Source organism: Pleurodeles waltl, chromosome 3_1, assembly GCF_031143425.1.
Source record: "Pleurodeles waltl isolate 20211129_DDA chromosome 3_1, aPleWal1.hap1.20221129, whole genome shotgun sequence".
NCBI classification, from domain to species: Eukaryota; Metazoa; Chordata; class Amphibia; order Caudata; family Salamandridae; genus Pleurodeles; species Pleurodeles waltl.
The window spans coordinates 85,451,346-85,479,015 of NC_090440.1; the positions used below are offsets into that span (position 1 = coordinate 85,451,346).

At 45.2% G+C, this 27,670-nt stretch overlaps 1 protein-coding gene across 14 annotated transcripts in view; it reads right to left on the reverse strand.

Annotated features, from left to right (window-relative positions):
* The window catches only part of PPFIA1 (PTPRF interacting protein alpha 1), a 540,698-nt gene that overhangs the window by 315,836 nt on the left and 197,192 nt on the right, over nt 1-27,670 (reverse strand). For all 14 annotated transcript variants that reach the window (XM_069221888.1, XM_069221884.1, XM_069221890.1 and 11 more), the window contains exon 8: nt 15,667-15,813. In XM_069221888.1, the coding sequence (XP_069077989.1) occupies nt 15,667-15,813 (147 nt within the window). The remainder of the gene's footprint in view (nt 1-15,666; nt 15,814-27,670) is intronic.

Here is a 27,670-nt window from a genome sequence, read left to right on the forward strand (position 1 = left end):
ACAGTCTCAGAACCTCTCAATGGCACCCTTGGCCGTAGAGTAGATCAATTTCATACAGGAAAACAGTAGCATAATCTGAAGAAACCTTGCCTGCCACAGGTGGAATGTAAGGGGGAGTGAAGTGAAAGGCAGACTTTAGTTCTTTTGAATGATCTGTAATACTGATTGATCTGAGGTGATGGGCTCTAGTTAGGAAAGAAAAAACATTTCAGTCTGCCTGCTGGCTGGGTGTGGCCCTTGAAAGCTACATGGGAGCAGCTTAGGGGCTCCTGTGGCAGAAGAGGAGACGGTAGAAGATGGTTATCTCTGTTGGGGTGAACGGCTTCAGCCACCACCACATCTCCTGGGGCCTCAAAAGGGTCGAGTCTACTTTTGGAGCAGCTCTTTATGCCAAACTCATGAATTGTCTATATTGTTAATGAAATTGGCTTCCCCATCAAGAGCAACCCTAGGGACTTGGCGGTAGCGCTGCTGTTATTAAATCACTCCAGAACTGCAGTGCAACTCACACAGTCTGTGGTATCGAGGCCAGCACATTTGGTGCATTTCGCTCATCTCGGATGGATTGAGCAAAGTTTCCCTTGAGTTCTTCTTAAATGGCCAGCAAGATCTCAATACCCATATCACACAAGATGTGTGTGTACCAGACAAGAAGACAAACCACATTCAAAGAAGAAAACAATTTCTTCCCAAATGCATCAATACGCTTGGATTCTCCGTCCAGAGGAGCTTGGGTTAACCTTACTTGTTTACACTATGTGGCTTTCTAGAGTCAGGTGCTGGGTAAAGAATGCTGGATCACCCAGAGCCGAGCATGGCTTTGTCCAAGTGGCTGTCAGAGTCTACGTAGATGCCTCATTGAAGGGCAACAATCATTCTCTAGCGGCAGATGCTGGCTTTAAATGTCAGTGTTTCTTTGTGTGTTTTTTTTTTTTTTTTAATACAGGGAGCAGCTGTAGATCAAGGATTTCCACTGCTTTGTGTACCACCACTGCAAAAGAAGTGCTTTCTTCAGCTAATGGACCAGGTGGTGATTTCCCACTCAGTTTCTAGAGAGAAATTTACTTTATCGTCTACATAGATTTATGCATCAGTGTAATGGGGGGTGGAGGGTAATTTGTCCAACCTTCATCATTGTCGTGAGGAAACCTTTGAAGCCATTGGACCACACCTGAATTGGAAAAGGGGCTCCAACTTCTTATAGTACTGTCACTGTGACAGAGGCTGGAGATTGGGTTCTTTTGTTTGCAGCATCTCTGGTATCTCATAGCATGACAAGCTTGGCGAGGGCACACGTCTGCTCTGCATCAGAGAGCTGTGTTGGGATCAGATCTATTATGGGTGCCGAATTCAGCAGCAATGCCAGGACAGAAGAAACTGTTGTGGACCTTGAAACCGAGCTAAAAGCATGAAATGGCACTGGCAAGGGGCCAGAAGCAGGTCCAGTGGGCTCAGTCAGTGCTGGGAAAGGACCTGCCAATAGAAGTGCAAATGGTTGCCCCTGGTGCTGCATGGGGCTCCATGGCACACAGCTGCAAAATTCTTCAGTTCTAGTATGGTGCCCAAGGAACATCTTAAAAAGAGAAATATGTGGTTAGAGGTACCCATCAGACAAATACATAAAAATGAGACCTATCATCCCATTGCAATGTGTTAAAGTAAAGACGTGTCACGATCAAACCGATCAGATCATTTTCGGTCTTCTTACTAATTTCATTTTAACTACAAATTCTGTTTTAACAATTGTCATCTCAATATGGGCTTGAGCTCAGCAGGAGGTCCCTTTGATTTCGAAGTGTCTGCACGGTTGTTCATATACTTATACTGTTGAACTTTACGCTACCTCGAAATGCTTTACATCTTAATGCAAAAGAGAGATGCAACTCACGTTGCAGCGCACTGCAATTTAGTGTTGTCGCCACATTCAGCTTTAAAAACCACAAGGACTCCATGTTCTTCTGCAGTAGATGTCCCTCTGCGATTACACCCCTTTTTTTCCAGGTCTCTGCTGGAAGGATCTCGAGATCTGAGGTCCAGGAACTGGAAATACCTTTCCTTCATATGTGACGGGGTCAAATGCAAGTGATGCCACTTTGCTCAAGGACTTCGGCTGGAAGGGTGCTTTAATTCATTTGTTGACTGATTAATACACCCAAACAAGCAGTGCCTATAATCTCAAAATTCTGTGCATTAATGCAGAACGAGTGGCCCCAACTGGCCAATAAAGCCTCCTGATCGTGACGAGAGTTGAACTTTAATAATAGTTGAAATCCCTTAGTAAATTCTAACTGCCAGCATTGACATCAGAGCACGTGTATGTTTGTGTAAGAAAACACTGACAAAGTACAAGTGTTTGTTTTCTAATGCCACAAGATGCTTTGTGGTCTTCAGCATTGTGTCTAATGATCTATTCACCAGGAACCTTCATTGTCTTAATGTTTTTGTATTCACTTTACAGCACTGAACTGGCTCCCCTCTTTACAAACCAAAATGGGCTCACATATGGGATGCAGCAAAGACAGACAACATGATGGGAGGAGTGAAATGCAGTTTAGGCTGTGGCACTCGTGGTTAATTAAGCAGCGTATAAACAATGAACTGCAAGACGAGCAGAAGACATTATGAGGTGTGAGTGGAGTAGAAGAGAAGAGGGTCATATTTTAAAGTTCTGAGCAGTAAAGCGGATACAGAAGGTGGGTTGTGTAGCCCAGGAAATGTATAAGGAAGAGTAAGACAGGTGGTGAAACCTTCACCTGGGTAGACGACATTCCTGTCATTCAGTTTTCATTTTTTGTTCTTGATTGGGGGTCAGTTCTAGGAGGACAAAAAATGTAAGGCCTTTGCACTGATGGGAGTCCCCTTTTTTGATCTCCAAGACACTTTAGAATCGATATTTACAACAACAGATAAAGTAGTGAGCTGCCCAGATAACATATTGATCTCAATAACTTTGGTTTGAGGTTTTTTTCTTTCTATGTAGGGCTAAGTCCGCTTCTACTCGCAGATCTAAAGATCCAGAATGTAAGTTCAGAATTTGTAAGCCTAAGTTTGGGTATAATTTAAATTCTTAATGCCGTTGTATGATTCAGCTTCACTGTGTTTAATACAATTTGTTCTGCTGGCTACTGCTGTATTATCCTCAATCAATCACGAATTTGTAAAGCGCACTGCTCACCTGTGAGGGTCTCAAGGCGCTTTTTTTTGGGGGGGGGGGGGGGGGGGGGGGGGGGGGGGGGGAATGGCCTACTGCTGCTCGAACAGCCAGGTCTTGTGAAGTCTTGTGAAGGTAAGGAGGTCTTTGGTCTGACGCAGGTGGGTGGGAAGAGTGCTCCACGTCTTGGTGGCAAGGTGCGAGAATGATCTGCCGCCGGTTGTAGTTCTGCGGATGCGTGGGACGGTTGAGAGGGCGAGGTCGGCGGAGCGGAGATGCTGGGTCGGGCTATAGAAGGAGAGCCGCCTGAGGTATTCTGGTCCAGTGTTGTGCAGTGCTTTGTGAGCGTGGGTGAGAAGTTTGAAGGCGATTCTCTTGTTGACTGGGAGCCAGTGCAGGTCTCTCAGATGTCCTGTGATGTGGCAGTGGCGGGGGATGTCCAGGATGAGGCGTGTGGAGGCTCTCTGGATGCGCTGCAACCTCTTCTCAGAGTTTCCCCCTATGTAACAGTGCAGGCAATAACCCATGTGCTCTATCTAGAAACCTCTACAACTGTCTATTCCGAAAGCTCTTCTGGAATCTAGGCAAAGATTACTTGAGCTATCTAATACATTTAGAACTGGCTTTACTGCAGAACCCTGGTGTTGCAAGATGCCAGGGGCCTTATTTCATTTTGGCTTTCTAAAAAGAAAAATATATCTTCACAACCCACCGCCCCACTTTTCTTTTATACTTCACAGTTTATATTTTCCCCCTCTGTGGTGCATATAAAACCTAAAAAGACTAATGCTCTCGTTTAGAGTGGCCTCTTAATTCCATTGTGTCGGTACCAGCAGTTATGGGCCCCATTGGACTTCTTTTGCCCACAGATTTTAGCTGCAGAAAGTCCAAAATGAGGAGTTACTTAAGGAAATCTAAGACAGTATTGCTGATTCCTCTGGCAATCCCTCATTTCCTAGGCGATGCGCATGATCCAACTTGTAATGGCTGCAATTTCACCTCCCTCAGTTACTGATACCTCAGGAGTAGGGAAAATTCAGCCCATTTCCCGGGCCACTCATCCTGAAGGCCCAAATATGCTCTGAAAAGGCCACCCTAGTCAACCATTTTTTTTTTTTTTTACTCAAACAATGTCAGTAAAATGTGGACACAGAACAACATTCACTTGCTCATCTCCAATCTTTCTTTTGAGCTTAATCTTCATCCTCCCCAGGTTCACCTGTTAGTTTTAGTTGTGGGCCACCACATGTATGTAGACAATGGGTACCCTGAAGCCTCAAGGACTGTTATCATATTTGGGGAGGACTAGCTCCTGGAATACTTCCAACCAGCTTTACTTGTATGTTAGTGATCAGACGTATGAAACTGTCAAGTTTGACAGGCCTTCTTTATGTAATGCAACTAATCACGTTCAAGATTTTGAAGAAAAGCAGAGGTTCCTTTAGGCTACAACAGCTCTACTGGCTGCATGCAGAAGACAACCGAGTTTAAACTTCATCTAACAATCACAAGGGGTACTAGACAGCTAATGTTTCACATTAGATAGCAGTTTTGTTTGCAGAGATCCTAAACAGTCACCAAATATTATTAAGGTCAAGAACCTCATTTGTTACTTTCCTGGCTATCTAAATTAGAAGCAAAGAATGAAATGGTAATCAACATTGGTCACCATCCACCTTCACCACCTGTCTACAGGATCACATGAAAATCCCAATCTATCTTAACATAAAATAGATAATCAGGTGTTTTTCTAATAGAACATTTCCATTACTTTATGTACTGCTTCTTCACGCCCACAATATCTTCTAGATCTACATACAATCTGGACTGATACAACTCCCAAACTGAATCCTCTAACCAAATATGAAAAAAACAATATTTTCCATTTTACTGTAACAATTACAGAATACTTCTGGCCACTAGAGGGCAGAGAAATCCACGATGCCTTATTGCTTCCCGTTCAAATACAAAACCAACAAGGGCCAATCCCTACACAAGAACTAATAGCCCATGTTACTTCTTTCGAACTCTGAGATGAAAAGCTGATTTAGATTGGTCACTGACAAGTAGGGGTGGTGCTGGCAGTACAAACACTTACCCATAAAGCAGAAAGCAAAGACAAAAATACTAATTTAAATAAACGGATAACAGAAAAAAACACATTTAATTTGACTGATATTTGAAGGAACAGAGGGAAGTATGCTTTATGTCAATCAAGCACAATCAGTCGACTTGTAGAGTGAGGGTATCTAGGGGCTGGTAGGGTCCAGGGTCTCAGTCAAAGAACAAGATTTTCCGAATCCTACAGAACTACTGCAGAGTTAGGAAGATCTTGAGGTGCAGGGGTTGGCCGTTCCAGGCTTTGGCTGAGAGGCAGGAGAAGGAGCGTCCTCCTGCTCAGCTGTGTTATATGTGGATGGTATGGGCCAGTGCAAGAGAGGCGGAGTGGAGGTGCCTCAAGGGTTTGTGGAATCTTAGGCAGTGGTTGATGTAGGCAGGTACAGAGTCATGCAGGGAACTGGCAACTTTTCTGAACCAGGAGCCAGTGGAGTTTTAAGAGGTGGGGGGTGATGTGGGTGTGATGAGGGCGATCCAGGATGATTCTTGCTGCAGAGTTCTGGATGGTCTGTAGTCTGAGCTAGGTGGGCCTCGATTCCCAGTCGACTCACATGATCAAGCTTGTAATGGCTGCAATTTACCCTCCCTCAGAGTTACTGATATCCCAGTATAACTATCTACAGGTATGGAAAATGTCACTTACCCAGTGTACATCTGTTCGTGGCATTAGTCGCTGCAGATTCACATGCTGTGCACAGTCCGCCATCTGGTGTTGGGCTCGGAGTGTTACAAGTTGTTTTTCTTCGAAGAAGTCTTTTCGAGTCACGAGACCGAGGGACTCCTCCCCTTTCGAGTCCATTGCCCATGGGCATCGACTCCATCTTAGATTGTTTTGCCCGCAGAGGGTGAGGTAGGAGTTGTGTATGCTAGTAATAGTGCCCATGCAATGGAGTGAATGCGTATGTACATAATAAAGTTTTAAGTAATATATTTACAAATGTACAAATGTTTAAGATCTACTTCTAAACGGCTACAGGCTCCCGGGGAGGCGGGTGGGCGCATGTGAATCTGCAGCGGCTAATGCCACAAACAGATGTACACTGGGTAAGTGACATTTTCCGTTCGATGGCATGTGTAGCTGCAGATACACATGCTGTGCATAGACTAGTAAGCAGTTATCTCCCCAAAAGCGGTGGTTCAGCCTGTAGGAGTTGAAGTAGTTTGAAATAATGTTTTTAATACAGCTTGACCTACTGTTGCTTGTTGTGCAGTTAGCACATCTACACAGTAGTGCTTGGTAAATGTATGAGGCGTAGACCATGTTGCTGCCTTACATATTTCGTTCATTGGAATATTTCCTAGAAAGGCCATGGTAGCACCTTTCTTTCTGGTTGAGTGCGCCTTTGGTGTAATAGGCAGTTCTCTTTTAGCTTTAAGATAGCAGGTTTGAATGCACCTAACTATCCATCTAGCAATGCCTTGTTTTGAAATTGGATTTCCTGTATGAGGTTTTTGAAAGGCGACAAATAATTGTTTTGTCTTTCGAATTAGTTTTGTTCTGTCAATGTAGTACATTAGTGCTCTTTTGATGTCCAATGTATGTAGTGCTCTTTCGGCTACGGAATCTGGTTGTGGGAAGAACACTGGTAATTCTACCGTTTGATTTAGGTGGAACGGTGAGATTACTTTTGGTAAAAATTTAGGATTGGTCCGTAGAACAACTCTATTTTTGTGTATTTGAATAAATGGTTCTTGAATGGTAAATGCCTGAATCTCACTCACTCACTCTTCTTAGAGATGTGATGGCAATTAAAAATGCAACTTTCCACGTTAAGTATTGCATTTCACAAGAGTGCATGGGCTCAAAAGGTGGACCCATGAGTCGTGTTAGGACAATGTTGAGGTTCCATGAAGGAACTGGTGGTGTTCTTGGTGGTATAATTCTTTTTAGGCCTTCCATAAACGCTTTTATGACTGGTATCCTAAACAATGAAATTGAGTGCGTAATTTGTAAGTAAGCAGAAATTGCCGTAAGATGTATTTTAATGGAAGAGAAAGCTAGGTTAGATTTTTGCAAATGTAGTAAGTATCCTACTATTTCTTTTGCAGATGCGTGTAAAGGTTGAATTTGATTATTATGGCAGTAATAAACAAATCTTTTCCACTTATTTGCATAACAGTGTCTAGTGGTAGGTTTTCTAGCTTGTTTTATGACCTCCATACATTCCTGTGTGAGGTCTAAGTGCCCGAATTCTAGGATTTCAGGAGCCAAATTGCTAGATTCAACGATGCTGGATTTGGATGTCGGATCTGTTGTTTGTGTTTTGTTAACAGATCTGGTCTGTTTGGTAGTTTGACATGAGGTACTACTGAAAGGTCTAGTAGTGTTGTGTACCAAGGTTGCCTTGCCCATGTTGGTGCTATTAGTATGAGTTTGAGTTTGTTTTGACTCAACCTGTTTACTAGATATGGAAGGAGAGGGAGAGGGGGAAAAGCGTACGCAAATATCCCTGACCAGTTCATCCATAGAGCATTGCCTTGGGATTGATCTTGTGGGTACCTGGATGCGAAGTTTTGGCATTTTGAGTTTTCTTTTGTTGCAAATAGATCTATTTGAGGTGTTCCCCAAATTTGAAAGTAATTGTTTAGTATTTGGGGGTGAATTTCCCATTCGTGGGTTTGTTGGTGATCTCGAGAGAGAATGTCTGCCAACTGGTTCTGAATCCCTGGAATAAATTGTGCTATTAGGCGAATGTGGTTGTGAATCGCCCAATGCCATATTTTTTGTGTTAGGAAGCACAACTGTGTCGAGTGTGTCCCTCCTTGTTTGTTTAAATAATACATTGTTGTCATGTTGTCTGTTTTGACAAGAATGTATTTTTGGGTTATTATGGGTTGAAATGCTTTCAGCGCTAGAAATACTGCCAACAGTTCTAAGTGATTTATGTGAAACTGTCTTTGATGTATGTCCCATTGTCCTTGGATGCTGTGTTGATTGAGGTGTGCTCCCCACCCTGTCATGGAACCATCCGTCGTTATGACGTATTGTGGCACTGGGTCTTGGAAAGGCCGCCCTCTGTTTAAATTTGTACTGTTCCACCATAGAAGCGAGATGTATGTTTGGCGGTCTATCAACACCAGATCTAGAAGTTGACCCTGTGCTTGCGACCATTGTGATGCTAGGCACTGTTGTAAGGGCCGCATGTGCAATCTTGCGCTTGGGACAATGGCTATGCATGAAGACATCATGCCTAGGAGTTTCATTACCATTTTGACTTGTATCTTTTGTGTTGGATACATGGCCTGTATTACCTTGTGAAATGTTTGAACCCTTTGTGGACTTGGAGTGGCAATCCCTTTTGCTGTGTTGATTGTCGCTCCTAAGTATTGCTGTGTTTGACACGGCAAGAGGTGTGACTTCGTGTAGTTGATCGAGAAACCTAGCTTGTGAAGGGTCTGTATGACGTAGTTTGTGTGCAGTGAACATTGTCTTAGCGTGTTGGTTTTGATTAACCAGTCGTCTAAGTACGGGAACACATGTATTTGCTGCCTTCTGATATGTGCAGCTACTACTGCCAGGCATTTTGTAAAAACTCTTGGCGCAGTTGTTATTCCAAATGGCAACACTTTGAATTGGTAATGTATTCCTTGGAATACTAACCTTAGGTATTTCCTGTGTGAAGGATGTATTGGTATATGGAAATACGCATCTTTTAGATCTAATGTTGTCATGTAGTCTTGCTGTTTGAGCAGTGGGATTACATCTTGTAACGTGACCATGTGAAAGTGGTCTGATTTGATGTAGGTATTTACTGTTCTGAGATCTAGTATTGGTCTCAGAGTTTTGTCCTTTTTGGGGATTAGAAAGTACAGTGAGTAAACTCCTGTGTTTTTTTGTTGAATTGGAACTAATTCTATTGCGTCCTTTTGTAGCAATGCTTGAACTTCTAGTCCTAGAAGATCTATATGTTGTTTTGACATATTGTGTGTTTTCGGTGGGATGTTTGGAGGGAATTGGCGAAATTCTATGCAATAACCATGCTGGATAATTGCTAAGACCCAAGTGTCTGTTGTTATTTCCTCCCAAACTTTGTAAAATTGGCTTAGTCTTCCCCCCACAGGTGTTATGTGATGGGGGTGTGTGACTTGTGAGTCACTGCTTAGTTTGAGGGGTTTTGGGGCCTTGGAATTTTCCTCTATTTCTTGGGAATTGGCCCCCTCTAAATTGTCCCCGAAAACCTCCCCTTTGATATTGACCCTGGTAGGTAGGCCTTGTTTGTGAGGTTGTGGTTTCTGTGGGTTGACCTCGAAACCCTCCCCTAAAAGGGGTTTTCCGAAATGTGCCTCTGCTCTGCGGGGAGTAGAGTGCGCCCATGGCTTTGGCTGTATCAGTGTCCTTTTTGAGTTTTTCGATGGCAGTGTCTACCTCCGGCCCAAACAATTGCTGTTCATTAAACGGCATATTGAGCACTGCCTGCTGGATTTCCGGTTTGAACCCAGAAGTGCGCAGCCATGCGTGCCTTCGTATTGTGACTGCAGTGTTTATTGTCCTTGCAGCTGTATCTGCTGCATCCATGGAAGACCGTATCTGATTATTTGAGATACTTTGTCCCTCTTCCACCACCTGTTGCGCTCTTTTTTGGAACTCCTTGGGTAAGTGTTCGATTAAATGTTGCTTTTCATCCCAATGAGCCCTGTCATATCTTGCCAAAAGTGCTTGTGAATTGGCAATACGCCACTGATTTGCTGCTTGTGCTGCAACTCTTTTTCCCGCAGCATCAAATTTGCGGCTCTCCTTGTCTGGAGGTGGTGCGTCGCCTGAGGTATGAGAGTTGGCTCTCTTACGAGCTGCCCCCACAACTACCAAGTCTGGTGTTAGTTGTGTTGTAATGTATATTGGATCTGTGGGCGGTGGCTTATATTTTTTCTCCACCCTTGGAGTTATGGCTCTGCCTTTAACCGGATCCTGAAAAATTTGTTTTGAATGTCTTAGCATTCCTGGGAGCATGGGAAGGCATTGATACTGGCTATGGGTGGAGGATAGGGTGTTAAATAGAAAGTCATCCTCAATTGGTTACGAATGTAAGGAGACATTGTGAAACTCTGCTGCCCTTGCGACCACCTGTGTATAGGATGTACTGTCCTCAGGTGGTGATGGTTTTGTAGGATAAGAGTCTGGGCTATTGTCAGACACTGGAGCATCGTAGAGGTCCCATGCATCGGGATCATCCTGACTCATTGTGGTATGAGCTGGTGAATGCATCAGTGGTGGAGTTGTTGCTGGTGATGCATGTATTGATGGTGGTGGAGACGGTGGTGGGGTTGTTTTCCTTGCCACCTTTTCCTGTGGTTGCTTGTCCTTTTGTTGAAAGGCAAGTTTCCTCTTTATTTTGATTGGGGGAAGAGTGGTTATCTTCCCTGTGTCCTCATGAATATGAAGCCTTCTTTGTGTGTAGTCAGGCTCTGCAGATTGAAGCTCCTCTCCAAATCGATGTAATTGGGAGGTTAGTCCTTGTTCCTCTGTATAGGAGCTATTTTTCGGCTCCGAGGCTGGCTGTTTCGGAACCGAAACCTTTCCGGAAGTCTTTTTAGGCTCCGAAGAAACCTTCTTTAATTTCGGCGTGTCTCGGTGCCGAAATTCTTCGGTGCCGCTGTCTCTGTGCCGAAGTTTCTCGGAGCCGCCGTCTCGGCTCCGAGGTTGCTGTGTGGCGGTATCTCGACCGGAGTCGGATGACTTGGACACCAGCATGCCCTTTTTCGGTGCCTTGGATGGGTCACCTATTTTTCAGGTTAAGCCATGGCCTGTTGGCGGTGGCGTCCCCTGGGCTTTTGTAGACGTCTCGTGAGTCTTGATTTTCGACATCTTACTCACGGTTTTGGTTGTTTCTTCGGCGTCGAGTTCTTCCGAATCCGACTCGCGGACGGAGAAAGCTTCTTCTTCCTCCTCGAAACGATCTTGACCTGTCGGCGTGGACGCCATTTGTAGTCTCCTGGCTCTTCAGTCTCTCAGCGTCTTCCTCGACCGAAACGCTCGACAGGCTTCACAAGTATCCTCCTTGTGCTCGGAGGACAAGCACAAGTTACAGACCAGATGGTGATACGGATACTTGTGATGGCATTTTGGGCAGAAACGGAATGGGGTCCGTTCCATGAGCCTTGAAGTCGCACGTGGCCGGGCCGACCAGGCCCCGACGGGGGATCGAAAAAACCCCGAAGGGCCACCGGAGCTCTTCAAAATTCGGTGTCGATTTGTTCTAACTAACCCGATACCGAACGCAAACAATACCGACGTTTTTTTCCGAGATTCTAAGTAACTTTCCGACCCGAAACACGGAGCGAAAAGGAACACGTCCGAACCCGATGGCGGAAAAAAAACAATCTAAGATGGAGTCGACGCCCATGCGCAATGGACTCGAAAGGGGAGGAGTCCCTCAGTCTCGTGACTCGAAAAGACTTCTTCGAAGAAAAACAACTTGTAACACTCCGAGCCCAACACCAGATGGCGGACTGTGCACAGCATGTGTATCGGCAGCTACACATGCCATCGAACAGGAAAAATTCTGCCAATTTCCTGGTGACGAGGGCTTGAGTGATGGTGTGCCTCACGTTTTAGGGCAGCAACTTGAAAATGTTATGTAACATGCGCAGGATGAAGAAAAATTAGTTTGCTGTCCAGGATGATAGAGAGATTACTGGCATGCTCCACTGGGGTTGGAGTGGGCCCCAGTTCTGTGAGCCACCAGGAGGCATCTCAGGGGGAGTTGCCGCTGCCGAAGATCAACACTTCAGTCTCATCCGTGTTAAACTTGAGGACGTTTTTCCTCAACCAACTGGCAGCATTGGCATGAATTGATGAAAGTTGGTTCTGGAGGTGGTGGAGTTTACGGAGAGGTAGAGGATGAATTGTGAGTCGTAGGAAATAATGTTGAGTCTGTGGAAACAGACTATGTTGGCGAGGGGACATGTAGATACTGAAGAGGGTGGGCTGAGTAATAAGTCTTGATGGATTCCATAGATGATTGGTTTGGGGGAAAAGTGTGGAAGGTGGACTCACTGTCTTGTCGGCGAGAAGGGATGAGATCCATCGGAGGACAGCTTCTTAAATGCCTATGTTGTGAAGTCTGGTGATGAGCGTGTGGGTGGGAGACTGTGTCGAAGGCTGCTGAGAGATCTAGGGGTACAAGGGTGGCTGTCTCTCCTTTGTAGACGAGGGCCCAGATGTTGTCTGTGGCCACGACAGGGGCTGTTTCGGTGCAGTGGTTGCTGCGAAATCCAGAATGGAAGTTGTCCAGGAGGCAAATGTGTTCCAGGTAGATGGGGATTTGTTGGTTGATGGCTTTTTTGATGACTTTGTCTGCGAAAGGGAACAGGGAGAGAGGGCTATAGCTGGAAAGTCTGTTTGGGTCCACTGAAGGTTTCTTCAACAGGGGTTTGATTTCTGCATGCTTCCAGTCTTCTGGGAAGGTGTCAGAATCCAGTGAGGTGTTGAGTAGGGTGGAAACTTCGAGGCCAATCCTGGATGCTCCTAGGTTGAAGATGTGGTGGGGGCATGGGTCAGATGGGGCCCCTGAGTGGATGGATTTCATGATGGTGATTGTATCCTGAGTGGTGAAGTGGTACCAGATGGTGAGCCTTGGGATGGTTGTGTGTGGAGGTATGGCCATTGAAAAGAATTCAGGCTTGAGCTGGGCGATTTTGTCATGGAAGTAATATGCGAGGCTGCTGCATAAGTCCTGAGATGGAGAGATGCTGCTTGTCGCCATTGCAGGGTTGGTGAATTCCTTAACTATGTCGAAGGCCTCCTTACTCTTGTTGGAGTTAGCTTCGGTGCAAGATGCCAAGGCTTTTTTTCCCCGTCTCAGGTAGTTAGCTCTGATATAGGTTGAATGTTGATTTGTGGGCAGTTCTGTCAGCTGGGTCTTTGTTGGTGCAGCACCTTCTCTAGAGCTGTTCGTATTGGTGCTTGACTGTCCGGAGGTCCTCTGTGTACCAGCTGGCTTGCATGGTCATCTTCTGCTTTTCCTAGTGACACTGTCAGCGGAGCCAGTGATCCAGGTGTTGACGTTTCTGATGTTCTGGTTCACATTGTTGTGGCGTTTTGGTTCGTTAAGGACAAAGGCGTTGGTCCATTCAGTCTCCAAGGGCCTGTTCCAGCTGCGATGGGCAGCGTTGGGGCATAGCGGTTGTGATGATGAAGTGGATAACTGAGTGGCCAGTCCATGTGAGTTTGGTGGTGTGGCCGTATTTGATGCAGTTGCTGGAGGTGAATATGGGGTTGAGTGTGTGTCCTGCGATGTGTGTGGGGTTGTGTATGAGTTGGGTGAGGGTGATGTTGTTCAGGCTGTCTAGGAGGTTGTCTGAGTTAAGGTCGGTAATGTCATCCAGGTGGCAGTTGACATCACCCAGGAACATGTAGTCCTTCGATATGATGTCGAACGGGTGATGAAATCAGTGATGAGGTTGCAGAAGGTGGTTCGAGGTCCTAGTGGACAGTATGCTAGGGTTTCCCTAATGGTGGATTTCTTGCCCGTATGGATAGTGATGTTTTATTGCTAGGATAGTGTACTGCGTGGCGGAGGTGTATTTGATGAGTCTCTGCAGATGATGGTGATTCCTCCACCTGGCTTGTTAAGGCAGTCGCGGTGGGTGATTCTGTATCCTGTCAGGATGGTGCTGGCGATCTCGGGGGCTGACGCAGCGTTGAGATAGGTCTCGGTTAGGACGACGATGTCAGGCACATAAGGTCCCAGACCTTGGTGGAGTGTTTGCTGACTGATCGAGTATTAAGGAGGGTGCATGTGAGCTGGTGGTGGGTATCTGGTGTTGCAAATCGAGTGGGTTGTGTGTTGCTGAGAGGGGTAGAGGCGTACGTGTTGTGATAGGTGAAGTGGCAGAAGGTGCAGGTGAAAGGTCCTACTGTGGAGTGGGGTGCAGCGTAGTGGCAGTGCTTGAGGCGGTGTCCAGGGCTGAGGGCAGAAGAAGTGTAGCTGTGGGTGGTGGTTGGACCAGGGTTCCTAGAGCTGGGTGCAGAGAAGCTTGCCCTTGGCACGTCAGTAGTGCAGCCGCACTGCAGTTACCATCAAAGTAGGCCCTGCGAGGTGGGAGGGCAGTAGGAGCAAGGATAGTGAAAAGGCAGAATGGTGAGGGGAAGGCAGGAGGCAGGAGAAAGGAGTGAGAAAATGAGATAAAAAAGGCAGCAAAAAAAGGCAGCAACAAAAGCGTGCTAAAAGGGCCCAAAGGTAGAAAGAAGCAAAAAGGAATGAAGGTATACAGTGAAAACGAAGCAACAGGGAAAAAGCTGAAGTGGAGGGTATGAAAAAAATGCAAGAAACAGGCAGGAGCAGCAGCATAAAGAACGGAAGAGAGCATGAGCAGCAAAAAGGGTGTTAAAAAGCAGGGAAAAGGTTGGGAAAGACAGGAGCAGAATGAGAGAAGGAAGAAGCTTGAAAAGAGAGTGGTGCATAAACAGGAAGAGGAAGAATGCAGCAGAGGAGAGAGGGCCTGGATGAACTTGGATGCTGGAGATGGCCGAGGGCCAACAGAGATAGGGGGAGGCCTGGGCACCCATGCCACACATGTAAATGCTGTTTACCTTGGATCAGAAAGCACCACTCGAGTAAGGGGACACAAAATAATAATTAAATGGTTAGGGGTTTTTTGCTATTCCATTTTGAAACATCGCCCAACACTGCCAGGAGCCTTAAATGGGTAAATGCTTCAGAACATTAAGCTTACTCAGTCTCGCCCTTAATAGTCACACTGCGCTTGAAGAGCAATCAGAAAGAGGCAGCTACAAGGCAAAAGTGTACTTGGCTCTGGAGGACATCCCTGGACTCGTTCTCTTACTTTTGATGCAATCCCCACAACATGTTAAATTCCAAGCCCGTTCACAGGCTTTGGAGACCACCAGGCTCTTGTTAAGGTGGGAATGAAGATATCTGGTCTGATTACAGATCAGAGGCTAGACACATGGTGAATTATTTGAGGCAGTGGTTTTACAATGCACAATACTTAGATAAATATTTCCAACAGGGTTCCCAAGAGAAGGTATACAGATAGACACACAAAAAAAAAAAAGTAGGTAAGGTTCAATTAAAATTTGGTTGGACGCACCTGGGCAATGTAATCAATCAAAAAATGTTTTTTTTATTATACAGTCTAAAACTGCAGTATGGCAAAATAAATATAATGTAAGGCACCAATGGCAAAGCCTACAAGGGACTCACAGGGCTAAATTAGTATTTTGTGGCAGAATTACTGTCCATATTCACCAAAAAGAAATAGCCTCATACAGTCTTACTAACAGAATTGGAAGCAGTTATTTTAGAATAATAATAATAATATTGCGAGAATAAAATTAACAAAATATTACAGGCATTCATAAAGTAAATTTGTCTGGGGTCTTTAGCTGAATCACTTGATAATAAAACACTGCTCAAAAGCAAAAAGATTGATACCTGTCGATGCATGGATTCTTTAGTCGCCAGTTCATTTTCAAGTTTATCATTAAGATCATGCACAGAGGTGGCTTCACGCTGTGCAGCGAGGTAGCGTTTTTCAAGAGTGGTAATCCTCTCCTCCATGTCATCCTTCTGAGCCATGGCCTGTGCATCAACAACAAAGCCGCAAGCATAAAACATCTGATTTGTACGCGTCCCATATTCATGTAACAAGAACTGATTACCATATAGCTCTTAATGACAGAAAGAATAGGACTGCAAATGTCTCGTAACACAACTCAGTCAAACGCTGACATACAGACTGGTCACATGAGACCATACTGTCATGGGCAGCAGTGATTGAAAACGTTAAAGCAAATGTAATTGTCCAGTTCCTATTGATCAGTTGACAGAAATGCTCACAAAGGCCACAATTCAGAAATATTTACTCTAAGCACTCTCAGGCTGCACTCAAACCTTGATTTGTGAAAGACCTGCGTGGTGAAGTGTAGGCTAGGTCACCAGAAGAGCTATAAACTGCTTTCAGGTCTAGCCCCTTGGCTGCTCCTTGTCTTCCAGGAGTCAAGTGAGCAGAAGGAAAGCAGACTGCTGAAATCAGATGGTCAACCCCTTCCCACTGCTCCCAACCAAATCACAGAACACTTTAGTCTAGAATGGCCTTAAAGGGGAAATTAGTTCCCTTGATTAGGGAGGAGGAATGCAACTCCGGAAGACCAACATTCATGTCTTGGGTGCACCGGTGAGCTGCAAAGCAAGCATTACGGGCCTGGCTTGCTGCCTACTTGCATTGCACTATTGTTGCAAATCATCTACACCAGGTCTAAACTAATGTAGGGGAAAGGGAGGCGATGCAGGCACAGATCAGCAAAAAGTGTCAATGAGGGGTATTCACAGATCAGTGTCATCCACACGCCAACCTACATTTGCAAATGTATCAAATGCATTTTGACAAATCTGCACAAACAGAGCACTTTCTGAGAATGCATACAATATTTATATCTATATTGCAACGTAACAAATTAAAACGCATCTATTTTAATTCCACTTTGTTTCTACAATTTTCTAAGGTTATAAAGCGTGCTCAGTGTCAGCATTATTCATGCTCGTTCCTTTCTTTTGTTTCCTTTAATCAGATTTCACTACACGCATTACCCATCAGAACATGGAAATAACAGCAGAACATCCACAATTTAGCATGGCCTCCAACCTTCTACTTTGCGACAATCATGCTTGCCAAATATAAATCAACATCAAAGGCATAGACACAAAAACTGCAAAGCCTTTGTTATGAAAGATCTACACATACAGCATTTTTCCTCACATATTCCAAGTCAATTTCCATGTTTGGACAATAGACCAGTTTAAAACATATGTAAAAGAACTTTGCACAAACCTTACAAGTCTTGACCTATACTGGTTTGCCCTTCTAGCTGTATGTAGGACCAAACTTTACCTTCTTATTAGAAATATACAGCAAGATGCAGAGTAGATGAGATACACTGGTACTGATAAATGAAGACATTCCACAACTCTCCCGAAGCTCCAGGTCATAAGAAATTTAGTGGCCGTTTTGAGACGAAGCAGAACACCAAGGACAGAATAGCACATTGTCACAATAGTTTTTACTGGGTTAGAAGTAATATTAAACTGGTGGAACTGCATAAACAGTACCAATAACAAATGCAGAAAACTTTCATGGAACTTAACGTACAAAAAGCTTTGTGTCGCTAACAAAGCAAATGGTCACCTGAAGAACTAGGAAGGCTAGAGTGAAAAAACTGGTTTGGTTATAGCACACAACACCTTTACTAATCCACACTGCTTCACAACCCACAAAATGACAAAGTTTGGGTCTATTGCTCCAAAGACTGTGCTCCTGCAATACCGCAATAAATCAATTAATTGATTGTTTAGGGCAAAAACTTGTTTGACCCCACTTGGTTCTTTAAGTGACTGAAATTCAAAACACGATTCAGGCATTCATTTGAGTAACTAACCGGTACATTATACACTCAATTAGTGCTGCCAAGTTGTCCCAAATCAGGAGGGATGATTACTGCCAGTCTGGCTTTTATGCTAGCAACATTTTGATTTGGACCTGCTTTCCCCATAACAGATATGGGGTTGTACGTCGCAACATAAGTGCTGTTGGCTAAAAAATAAAACAGGACTGGCTGAACCCATAAAATTATGCAATTATGTTCTACCTGCATGGCAGACTAAATCATACTTGCAGGGCAACTGAGAAGGAAAAAGTAACACAATCTTAAAGAATAGCACCAAGATGTAGTGAAGACATGGGTGTGAATTAGCTGGATTACACATGGATTTTTGCAAATAAAACAGTATGGCTAAATATACCCACTGCAAAAACCTCTCTTCAAACACTCGTCCTCTCCCCACTTCATACTGCATACCCTAAACGGTTGAACTGAATTCGAATTTCGAGCAGCCATTACTTGATTATAACATGTCTCTGGCTCATTGCAGTGGGGGCTTTAAAGCAAGCATGGGAGGCTGATCATCAGATTAATATAATGAACTAAATCTCTGAAGTTACTTTACGGATGGTAGATCATTAAAACTGATTTTACAACATTAGGCCTAAGCTGGTGTAATGATATGTGAGTTTTGACCACTGAATCCATGTTGCACTTAGCCTAGCAATACACTGTCACATTAGTGACCACCAGCTTCAATTTGCCTATTTACTTTATCTTAGCATTAGACACTGCTATGTTAAAAGCTGCAAGTAGTTTTCCACATTTTACAATGTGCACATGTTTTTATTCTTCGTATTTTTTTCCCACCAAGGGCGCAGGCTGATAAGAATGTACTCAGACGGCAGGGAACGGACTTGTTTGGGATTGGCACCTTGGGATTGTGGCCACGTCCCAACGTGGTATTTTCAAAGCAGGACGAAAGCAATCAGCATTTTTTGAATAAATAAATAAAATTCTGCAGGGAAAGGGAAGTTCTAGACTTTTCCTTTCTTGTTTGTGCAAAGTATAAGAGGCCAAAACCAGATGGACCAGGGACAGAGTATTTGCAGATCTCAGATACATCCAGGTCGCTGGACTGTGCCATCCTTCCCATGAGGATAAATTATCTCTCTCTCCTAGATCGATTCTGGGATCTGGTGATCTGATGCTGAATAAGAGGGAGATGAAGCAGTGATGCCCTTTTCTCGCGCGGATGCATATTTTTTTTTTTTAATGAATTATTTGCTTTGCATTATAATACAGATACATATATTTGCTGTGTATATTGCAGTGGAGAATCATTTCTACATTCTTTCATTTCATTGCGGTGACCATTTTTAAACGTTTGCTTTCAGCAAGCTAATCTCCTTTTAGGAACCTTGTGTAGTGAAATAATAAATGTCTTCTTTGGACTAAGAAGCGCATTCTAGAGATTTTGTCAGTGCATGAGTGTATCAGCTCTATCATTAATGAAGCAAAACAACTGGTTCAAATGAGAGTAAAAAAACAACACGAGAAACCAATAATGTCAAACAGCAATGAGCAGACTTGGCTGGAACTACGTGCAAATGCCACTGCGTAACCACCAAGGTGCGTGGATAGAAACATTTGTAGTCCTTTTTTAATAAATAGCAAGTGCTTAGTAGGCATCAGAACTAAAACGTTTCATACTCAAGAGAAGGGAATGACTTAACTGTTGGAAGGTAAAAACCTGGTAACAAAACATGGAGTTGCATTTTATGAAAATGCAAATAATCCGTTAAATCTGCTGGAAACTGGTCTGTAATGAAATTAATGCCAAAAAGCCTTAATGTCTGCAAAAACACAATAGATCAAATCCACAGCATTGGTTTGACTGTGCAAAAACCTTTTGTTGACATGTACTGCAAGGACTGTGTCTGACAGTAAGAAGAAGCAGCACCTACGAAACAAGCATTGGCAAAGCAAAGAGGACTTGCCCTTGGGATCTATTGGGTTTGTCAAAGTTTTTAGTGATGCTGTACAACATTCCAAATGCGGTGCAGTATGGCTAAAGGAGATGGGAGGAGAAGCTGTAAACTACCATGCCGTTTTAGAGGCAAATACACTTCACCAAGCATGCCTGCGCCTACAAAGTGAAACAAGTTGTTTTTCTGTTTATTTACTGATGGAAGATGGATCAGCAAATTAAAAAGGCCAAAAGTAGTGCATCAGCATATTTTATTTTGTTTCAAAGCAGACTGGGGGAAGAGGGTGAATAGGATGCGGGTGGGGGAAGCAAAACAGAGTGTAGGGGCAGAAGCAGCACAAAGGGTTATGGGAGAAGCACACAGGTGGGAGACTGCAAAATGAGAAGGGGTGGGGAAGAAAGAAGCACTAGAGGGAGACAGCTGGAAAACACATGCTCCAGGGGAGGGACACATATGATTGAGACGGCAAGTCGAATAAGTAAATAAATGAGGACAATTGTGCCAACCAATGGTAAAGAAAGGGCAGGCTTTGTGCTCATCAAGATCAACTAAACCGACAAGAGGTTATTTGCAAACAGACACAGTACAGGGAGTGCAGAATTATTAGGCAAATGAGTATTTTGACCACATCATCCTCTTTATGCATGTTGTCTTACTCCAAGCTGTATAGGCTCGAAAGCCTACTACCAATTAAGCATATTAGGTGATGTGCATCTCTGTAATGAGAAGGGGTGTGGTCTAATGACATCAACACCCTATATCAGGTGTGCATAATTATTAGGCAACTTCCTTTCCTTTGGCAAAATGGGTCAAAAGAAGGACTTGACAGGCTCAGAAAAGTCAAAAATAGTGAGATATCTTGCAGAGGGATGCAGCACTCTTAAAATTGCAAAGCTTCTGAAGCGTGATCATCGAACAATCAAGCGTTTCATTCAAAATAGTCAACAGGGTCGCAAGAAGCGTGTGGAAAAACCAAGGCGCAAAATAACTGCCCATGAACTGAGAAAAGTCAAGCGTGCAGCTGCCACGATGCCACTTGCCACCAGTTTGGCCATATTTCAGAGCTGCAACATCACTGGAGTGCCCAAAAGCACAAGGTGTGCAATACTCAGAGACATGGCCAAGGTAAGAAAGGCTGAAAGACGACCACCACTGAACAAGACACACAAGCTGAAACGTCAAGACTGGGCCAAGAAATATCTCAAGACTGATTTTTCTAAGGTTTTATGGACTGATGAAATGAGAGTGAGTCTTGATGGGCCAGATGGATGGGCCCGTGGCTGGATTGGTAAAGGGCAGAGAGCTCCAGTCCGACTCAGACGCCAGCAAGGTGGAGGTGGAGTACTGGTTTGGGCTGGTATCATCAAAGATGAGCTTGTGGGGACTTTTCGGGTTGAGGATGGAGTCAAGCTCAACTCCCAGTCCCACTGCCAGTTCCTGGAAGACACCTTCTTCAAGCAGTGGTACAGGAAGAAGTCTGCATCCTTCAAGAAAAACATGATTTTCATGCAGGACAATGCTCCATCACACGCGTCCAAGTACTCCACAGCGTGGCTGGCAAGAAAGGGTATAAAAGAAGGAAATCTAATGACATGGCCTCCTTGCTCACCTGATCTGAACCCCATTGAGAACCTGTGGTCCATCATCAAATGTGAGATTTACAAGGAGGGAAAACAGTACACCTCTCTGAACAGTGTCTGGGAGGCTGTGGTTGCTGCTGCACGCAATGTTGATGGTGAACAGATCAAAACACTGACAGAATCCATGGATGGCAGGCTTTTGAGTGTCCTTGCAAAGAAAGGTGGCTATATTGGTCACTGATTTGTTTTTGTTTTGTTTTTGAATGTCAGAAATGTATATTTGTGAATGTTGAGATGTTATATTGGTTTCACTGGTAATGATAAATAATTGAAATGGGTATATATTTTTTTTTGTTAAGTTGCCTAATAATTATGCACAGTGATAGTCACCTGCACACACAGATATCCCCCTAACATAGCTAAAACTAAAAACAAACTAAAAACTACTTCCAAAAATATTCAGTTTTGATATTAATGAGTTTTTTGGGTTCATTGAGAACATGGTTGTTGTTCAATAATAAAATTAATCCTCAAAAATACAACTTGCCTAATAATTCTGCACTCCCTGTAGACAGTGAAGGGTTTCAGATGTCGTTAACAAAAGGTGTTGGAACAAGGGCACTGCAAAACAGATTCTAGAGTGACAGTATTTCATGTAGCTCCAGGAGGCTTCTGCTAAACGGTTGTTGAACTGCACACTCATGTACATAACCGAACAAGAAGATTTATGGTGTCTGAACTGATAGGGTTAGGGGGTCACATATACGATGAACTGATGTTATTGCAATGAGGAAAACAGTCTTGAGGGTTAGTAGACATAGGGAACAGGTGTGAAAAACTCAAAGCACATCAAAAAAGCGAGGACAAAATTAAAGGTCCCACTGTAGCATCTGAAAAGGTTCAGGAGGGAACCTACAGACCAAACCTTTTAGAATAAAGCATCACAATAGGTGACTGGAACAGGGATGGTTGGTCCAGAAAATGCAAAAAGGCTGGGCTAAAGACATAATAAACAGTCACGCGTCCAATAGTTTGGCTTGTTGGGGGTACATATTGTGGATGCTGCACCTAGCCACAAACTTGTCCCAGCACCCTGCATAAATAGGACGGGCAGAAGGGCATCTGGCCGCAACAACATCTGCTACTTCAGGATGGAAATCGAATGCAGGTAGCTGCGCCACCCTTCCTCCAGGCACGCAGGTGTAGATTATGCAGGTCAGGGTGCAAAATATTTTCCTGTTTCTGAGAAAGAAGATCTTCCCAAAACAGCAGCCCGATCTGAGGAGATATGCTCATATCCACAAGCTCCGGATACAAAACACTCCTGGCCCAATCAAGCTTCACTATGCCATTTTTTATCTTCATAACTATGAGAAGGAGAAGTAGTGGCTGGAAGGCATACAGCTGACTCAAGCTCCACTCAAAGGCAGCCGTCTTGGGAACTTCAAAGCACAAGAATGATGACATTGCACATTTGCATCACTACCAAAGACATCAAGTCAGAGCTCTCCCTATTACTGGAAGCTGTCATGTGCCACCTCTGGGTGAAGTTACCATTTGACAGCTGAGTGTGTCCCTGTCATGCTGAAAGACCTTGCCAAGTGGTGTCAATTAGGGAGGTACCCTGCCTATTCAGCCACAGAGTCCAGGACCTCTCTCTGCCTTGCTGATTTCAGTACTACATGGTGCTTGTGTGGTCCTTTAGGACCTGAAACAGTCTCTCCTTGATGTATATCAATAACGCTTTTAAGGCTGAGCAAATGGACCACAACTTCAACAGGTTGATTGTAAGGAAATTCCTCCTTGGCATGGTTACCCCCTGACTTTTTGCCTTTGCTGATGCTATGTTTTGAATTGAAAGTGTGCTGAGGCCTGCTAACCAGGCCCCAGCACCAGTGTTCTTTCCCTAACCTGTACTTTTGATTCCACAATTGGCACACCCTGGCATCCAGGTAAGTCCCTTGTAACTGGTACCCCTGGTACCAAGGGCCCTGATGCCAGGGAAGGTCTCTAAGGGCTGCAGCATATCTTATGCCACCCTGGGGACCCCTCACTCAGCACAGACACACTGCTTACCAGCTTGTGTGTGCTGGTGAGAACAAAACGAGTAAGTCGACATGGCACTCCCCTCAGGGTGCCATGCCAACCTCACACTGCCTATGCAGTATAGATAAGTCACCCCTCTAGTAGGCCTTACAGCCCTAAGGCAGGGTGCACTATACCATAGGTGAGGGCACCAGTGCATGAGTACTGTGCCCCTACAGTGTCTAAGCCAAACCTTAGACATTGTAAGTGCAGGGTAGCCATAAGAGTATATGGTCTGGGAGTCTGTCAAACACGGACTCCACAGCACCATAATGGCTACACTGAAAACTGGGAAGTTTGGTATCAAACTTCTCAGCACAATAAATGCACACTGATGCCAGTGTACATTTTATTGTGAAATACACCCCAGAGGGCACCTTCGAGGTGCCCCCTGAAACCTTAACCGACTATCTGTGTAGGCTGACTGGTTCCAGCAGCCTGCCACAACCGAGACATGTTGCTGGCCCCATGGGGAGAGTGCCTTTGTCACTCTGAGGCCAGTAACAAAGCCTGCACTGGGTGGAGATGCTAACACCTCCCCCAGGCAGGAGCTGTAACACCTGGCGGTGAGCCTCAAAGGCTCACCCCTTTGTTCCAGCACAGCAGGACACTCCAGCTAGTGGAGTTGCCCGCCCCCTCCGGCCACGGCCCCCACTTTTGGCGGCAAGGCCGGAGGAAATAATGAGAATAACAAGGAGGAGTCACTGGCCAGTCAGGACAGCCCCTAAGGTGTCCTGAGCTGAAGTGACTCTAACTTTTAGAAATCCTCCATCTTGCAGATGGAGGATTCCCCAATAGTATTAGGGATGTGACCCCCTCCCCTTGGGAGGAGGCACAAAGAGGGTGTACCCACCCTCAGGGCTAGTAGCCATTGGCTACTAACCCCCCAGACCTAAACACGCCCTTAAATTTAGTATTTAAGGGCTCCCCTGAACCTAAAGATTTAGATTCCTGAAACCTACAAGAAGAAGAAGACTGCTGAGCTGAAAAACCCCTGCAGGGGAAGAACAGAAGACACCAACTGCTTTGGCCCCAGTCCTACCGGCCTGTCTCCTGCCTTCCAAAGAAACCTGCTCCAGCGACGCTTTCCAAAGGACCAGCGACCTCTGAATCCTCAGAGGACTGCCCTGCTTCAAGAAAGACAAGGAACTCCCGAGGACAGCAGCCCTGCTCCAAAAGACTGCAACTTTGTTTCAAAGGAGCAGATTTAAAGACCCCTGCAACTCCCCGCAAGAAGCGTGAGACTTGCAACACTGCACCCGGCGACCCCGACTCGACTGGTGGAGAACCAACACCTCAGGGAGGACCCTCCGGCGACTCCGAGACCGTGAGTAACCAAAATTGTCCCCCCTGAGCCCCCACAGCGACGCCTGTAGAGGGAATCCCGAGGCTCCCCCTGACCGCGACTGCCTGAACCTAAAGTCCCGACGGCTGGAAAAGACCCTGCACCCGCAGCCCCCAGCACCTGAAGGAACGGAACTTCTGTGCAGGAGTGACCCCCAGGAGGCCCTCTCCCTTGCCCAGGTGGTGGCTACCCCGAGGAGCCCCCCCCTTGCCTGCCTGCACCGCTGAAGAGACCCCTTGGTCTCTCATTGAAAACCATTGAAAACCCGACGCGTGTTTGCACACTGCACCCGGCCGCCCCCGTGCTGCTGAGGGTGTACTTTTTGTGCTGACTTGTGTCCTCCCCGGTACCCTACAAAACCCCCCCTGGTCTGCCCTCCGAAGACGCGGGTACTTACCTGCTGGCAGACTGGAACCGGGGCACCCCCTTCTCTCCATTGAAGCCTATGTGTTTTGGGCACCTCTTTGACCTCTGCACCTGACCGGCCCTGAGCTGCTGGTGTGGTAACTGTGGGGTTGCTCTGAACCCCCAACGGTGGGCTACCTTGGACCCAAACCTGAGACTTGTAAGTGATTTACTTACCTGATAAAACTAACAATAACTTACCTCCCCCAGGAACTGTGAAAATTGCACTGTGTCCACTTTTAAAACAGCCATTTGTGTTTTATGTGAAAAGTATATAGGCTATTGTAATTATTCAAAGTTCCAAAAGTACTTACCTGCAATACCTTTCAAATGAGATATTACATGTAGAATTTGAACCTGTGGTTCTTAAAATAAACTAAGAAAATATATTTTTCTATAACAAAACCTATTGGCTGGATTTGTCTCTGAGTGTGTGTTCCTCATTTATTGCCTGTGTGTATGTACAACAAATGCTTAACACTACTCCTTTGATAAGCCTACTGCTCGACCACACTACCACAAAATAGAGCATTAGTATTATCTCTTTTTGCCACTATCTTACCTCTAAGGGGAACCCTTGGACTCTGTGCATACTATTCCTTACTTTGAAATAGTGCATACAGAGCCAACTTCCTACATTGATCATCCTGTCTCCACCTCTTCCACATGACCTCCTCAACCTAGCATTGACACGTTTATCACCACTGTCCGCTCTGGGTCAGAGAGAGGGGTCTGTCGTTGGTCCAATGGCATACATGCAACCACCACTGTAGATCTTTGGTAGTTTCCTCTGAAACTAGGAAGGAATCTGATAGGTCACCCTTGGTGCTGGGCCCACTGCGCATCCAGCATATGCCATCTGGCATGATCAACGAGCAGCATGCAGGAGGCCAATAGCCCCTAAATCTTCAGCGTGATCCTCACAGACCCATGTTTTAGGGTGAAAGTGTGATCAGAGCCACAATGTCCAAGACGTGTTATAAAGAAAAGGCTTGAACATGTACAGTTTACAGGATGGCTCAGATGAAAGAGCCTCAGCATGAGATGTGACTTCAGCACGTTGACTGTGAACCTCAAAGATGTAAGGAGATTTGCATTAGTCTGGAGGTGGCTTACTACTAACTGTGGTAAGCCCACCTTTTTCAGCCAATAGGTAGGGGGAAGACTGGCACCCCTTCCTTCCACAGCTACGCTGTCACCACTGCCATCACCTCAGTGAACATCCAAAGGGTAATGAGGAGGCCAAAAGAGAGCAGAGTAAACTGGAAATGCTTGCTGCACAACCAGAACCACAGGCAGCATCTGTGGCCCTTCAGGAAAGGGACATGTTATAAGGAGTCCTGCAGGTCAAAAGCTATCATCTAGTCTCCAAGATCCATCACAAAGAGAACCTGGGCCAATGTCAAAATGTTGAATTTTTCTTTCCATAGGGAGAAGATGCGGGGGTTAAAGGTCTACCTCTGCCAGTCTTTGGCACAAGGAATAACGGAAGTAACACCCAGTTCTAATTTCCGGGGCCCTCTCTGAGGCTACTTTCTCCAAGTGACTAGACTTCCTGTAACAAAATGAACAAATTTGACAATGGACAAATGATCCTCCAAAGCGACACTGATCTATATGGAGTTGAAGGTCACCTGTGCAGAAAACAAGTGGTCCTGCCTCCTAAGGGATGGGTGTGTGCTTCCAGGGGGAAGCTAAAGCGGCTTGGAGGCTGCTGCTAGGGGGCTGGGAAGTACATTGCCCCCACTGGCCTACACCTCTGCCTGTCAGAACACTGCTTGAAGGTGAAGACTCAAGCTGTAACTCTAAAGGTGTCAAACTGATGTGGCACAGTCTTGTGTGTGTAGAAAAGCAGAGGGAGCGCTCAGTTGCTCTGCTTTCTTTAAACACTCTAAATAGTCAACCTTCTCGGCAAAGAAAGGCATGTCCATGAGAGACGCCTGAACTTGCCCGGAATGCCTGAGGATCCCATTCATTGATGGTGCCGGAGCACCATGCTAGTCCAGACACCTCTGTCCAAACTGTTTGTGGTGTCTAGTCCTGAGTGGATGACATACTTGTCTGCATTCTGGCCATTCCTGAATGGTCTGCACTAAATTGGCCCTAACTCCAAGCACTGCAGACAAAATTTCTGCCACGGAGTACCATAGTGCATGGGAGTAGCGTCCCAGCAGATAGCTGGTGCTGACCGACCAAAGGACAAGGCTGGCAGAAGAAAATATTCTCTTTCCAAATACCTTTTAAACTCTGACTTCTTATTGGGTGGGGTCATAGGAATGAATTACAGTTGACTGTGCTGGTGGAGGACTGTACCTCCAGGCTCTCCAGAGTACCATACAGCATAGGAAAGTCTGGGTAATTAGAAGCTAGCCTTTGGTGACATGCCACTTGTCTGTTTACTGGTGGGCATATACAAGATTATGCTCAAATGCCCACTAGAGTACTGCAAGTGCTTCATTGCTTTATGGATGGTCTTAAGGATGGGGCTCTCTGGATGAAGCAGAGGTCCCTTGGTATTAAATTCTAACAAACAGGTCCTCAATTTTGTTAACACCCCCCCATGTGAACCACAAAATGGTAGCCAGATATACTTGGCCCTATTCTGTCCCCTGCCAACATAGTAAGAAATATGGGAATGATTTTTACTCCAAGATT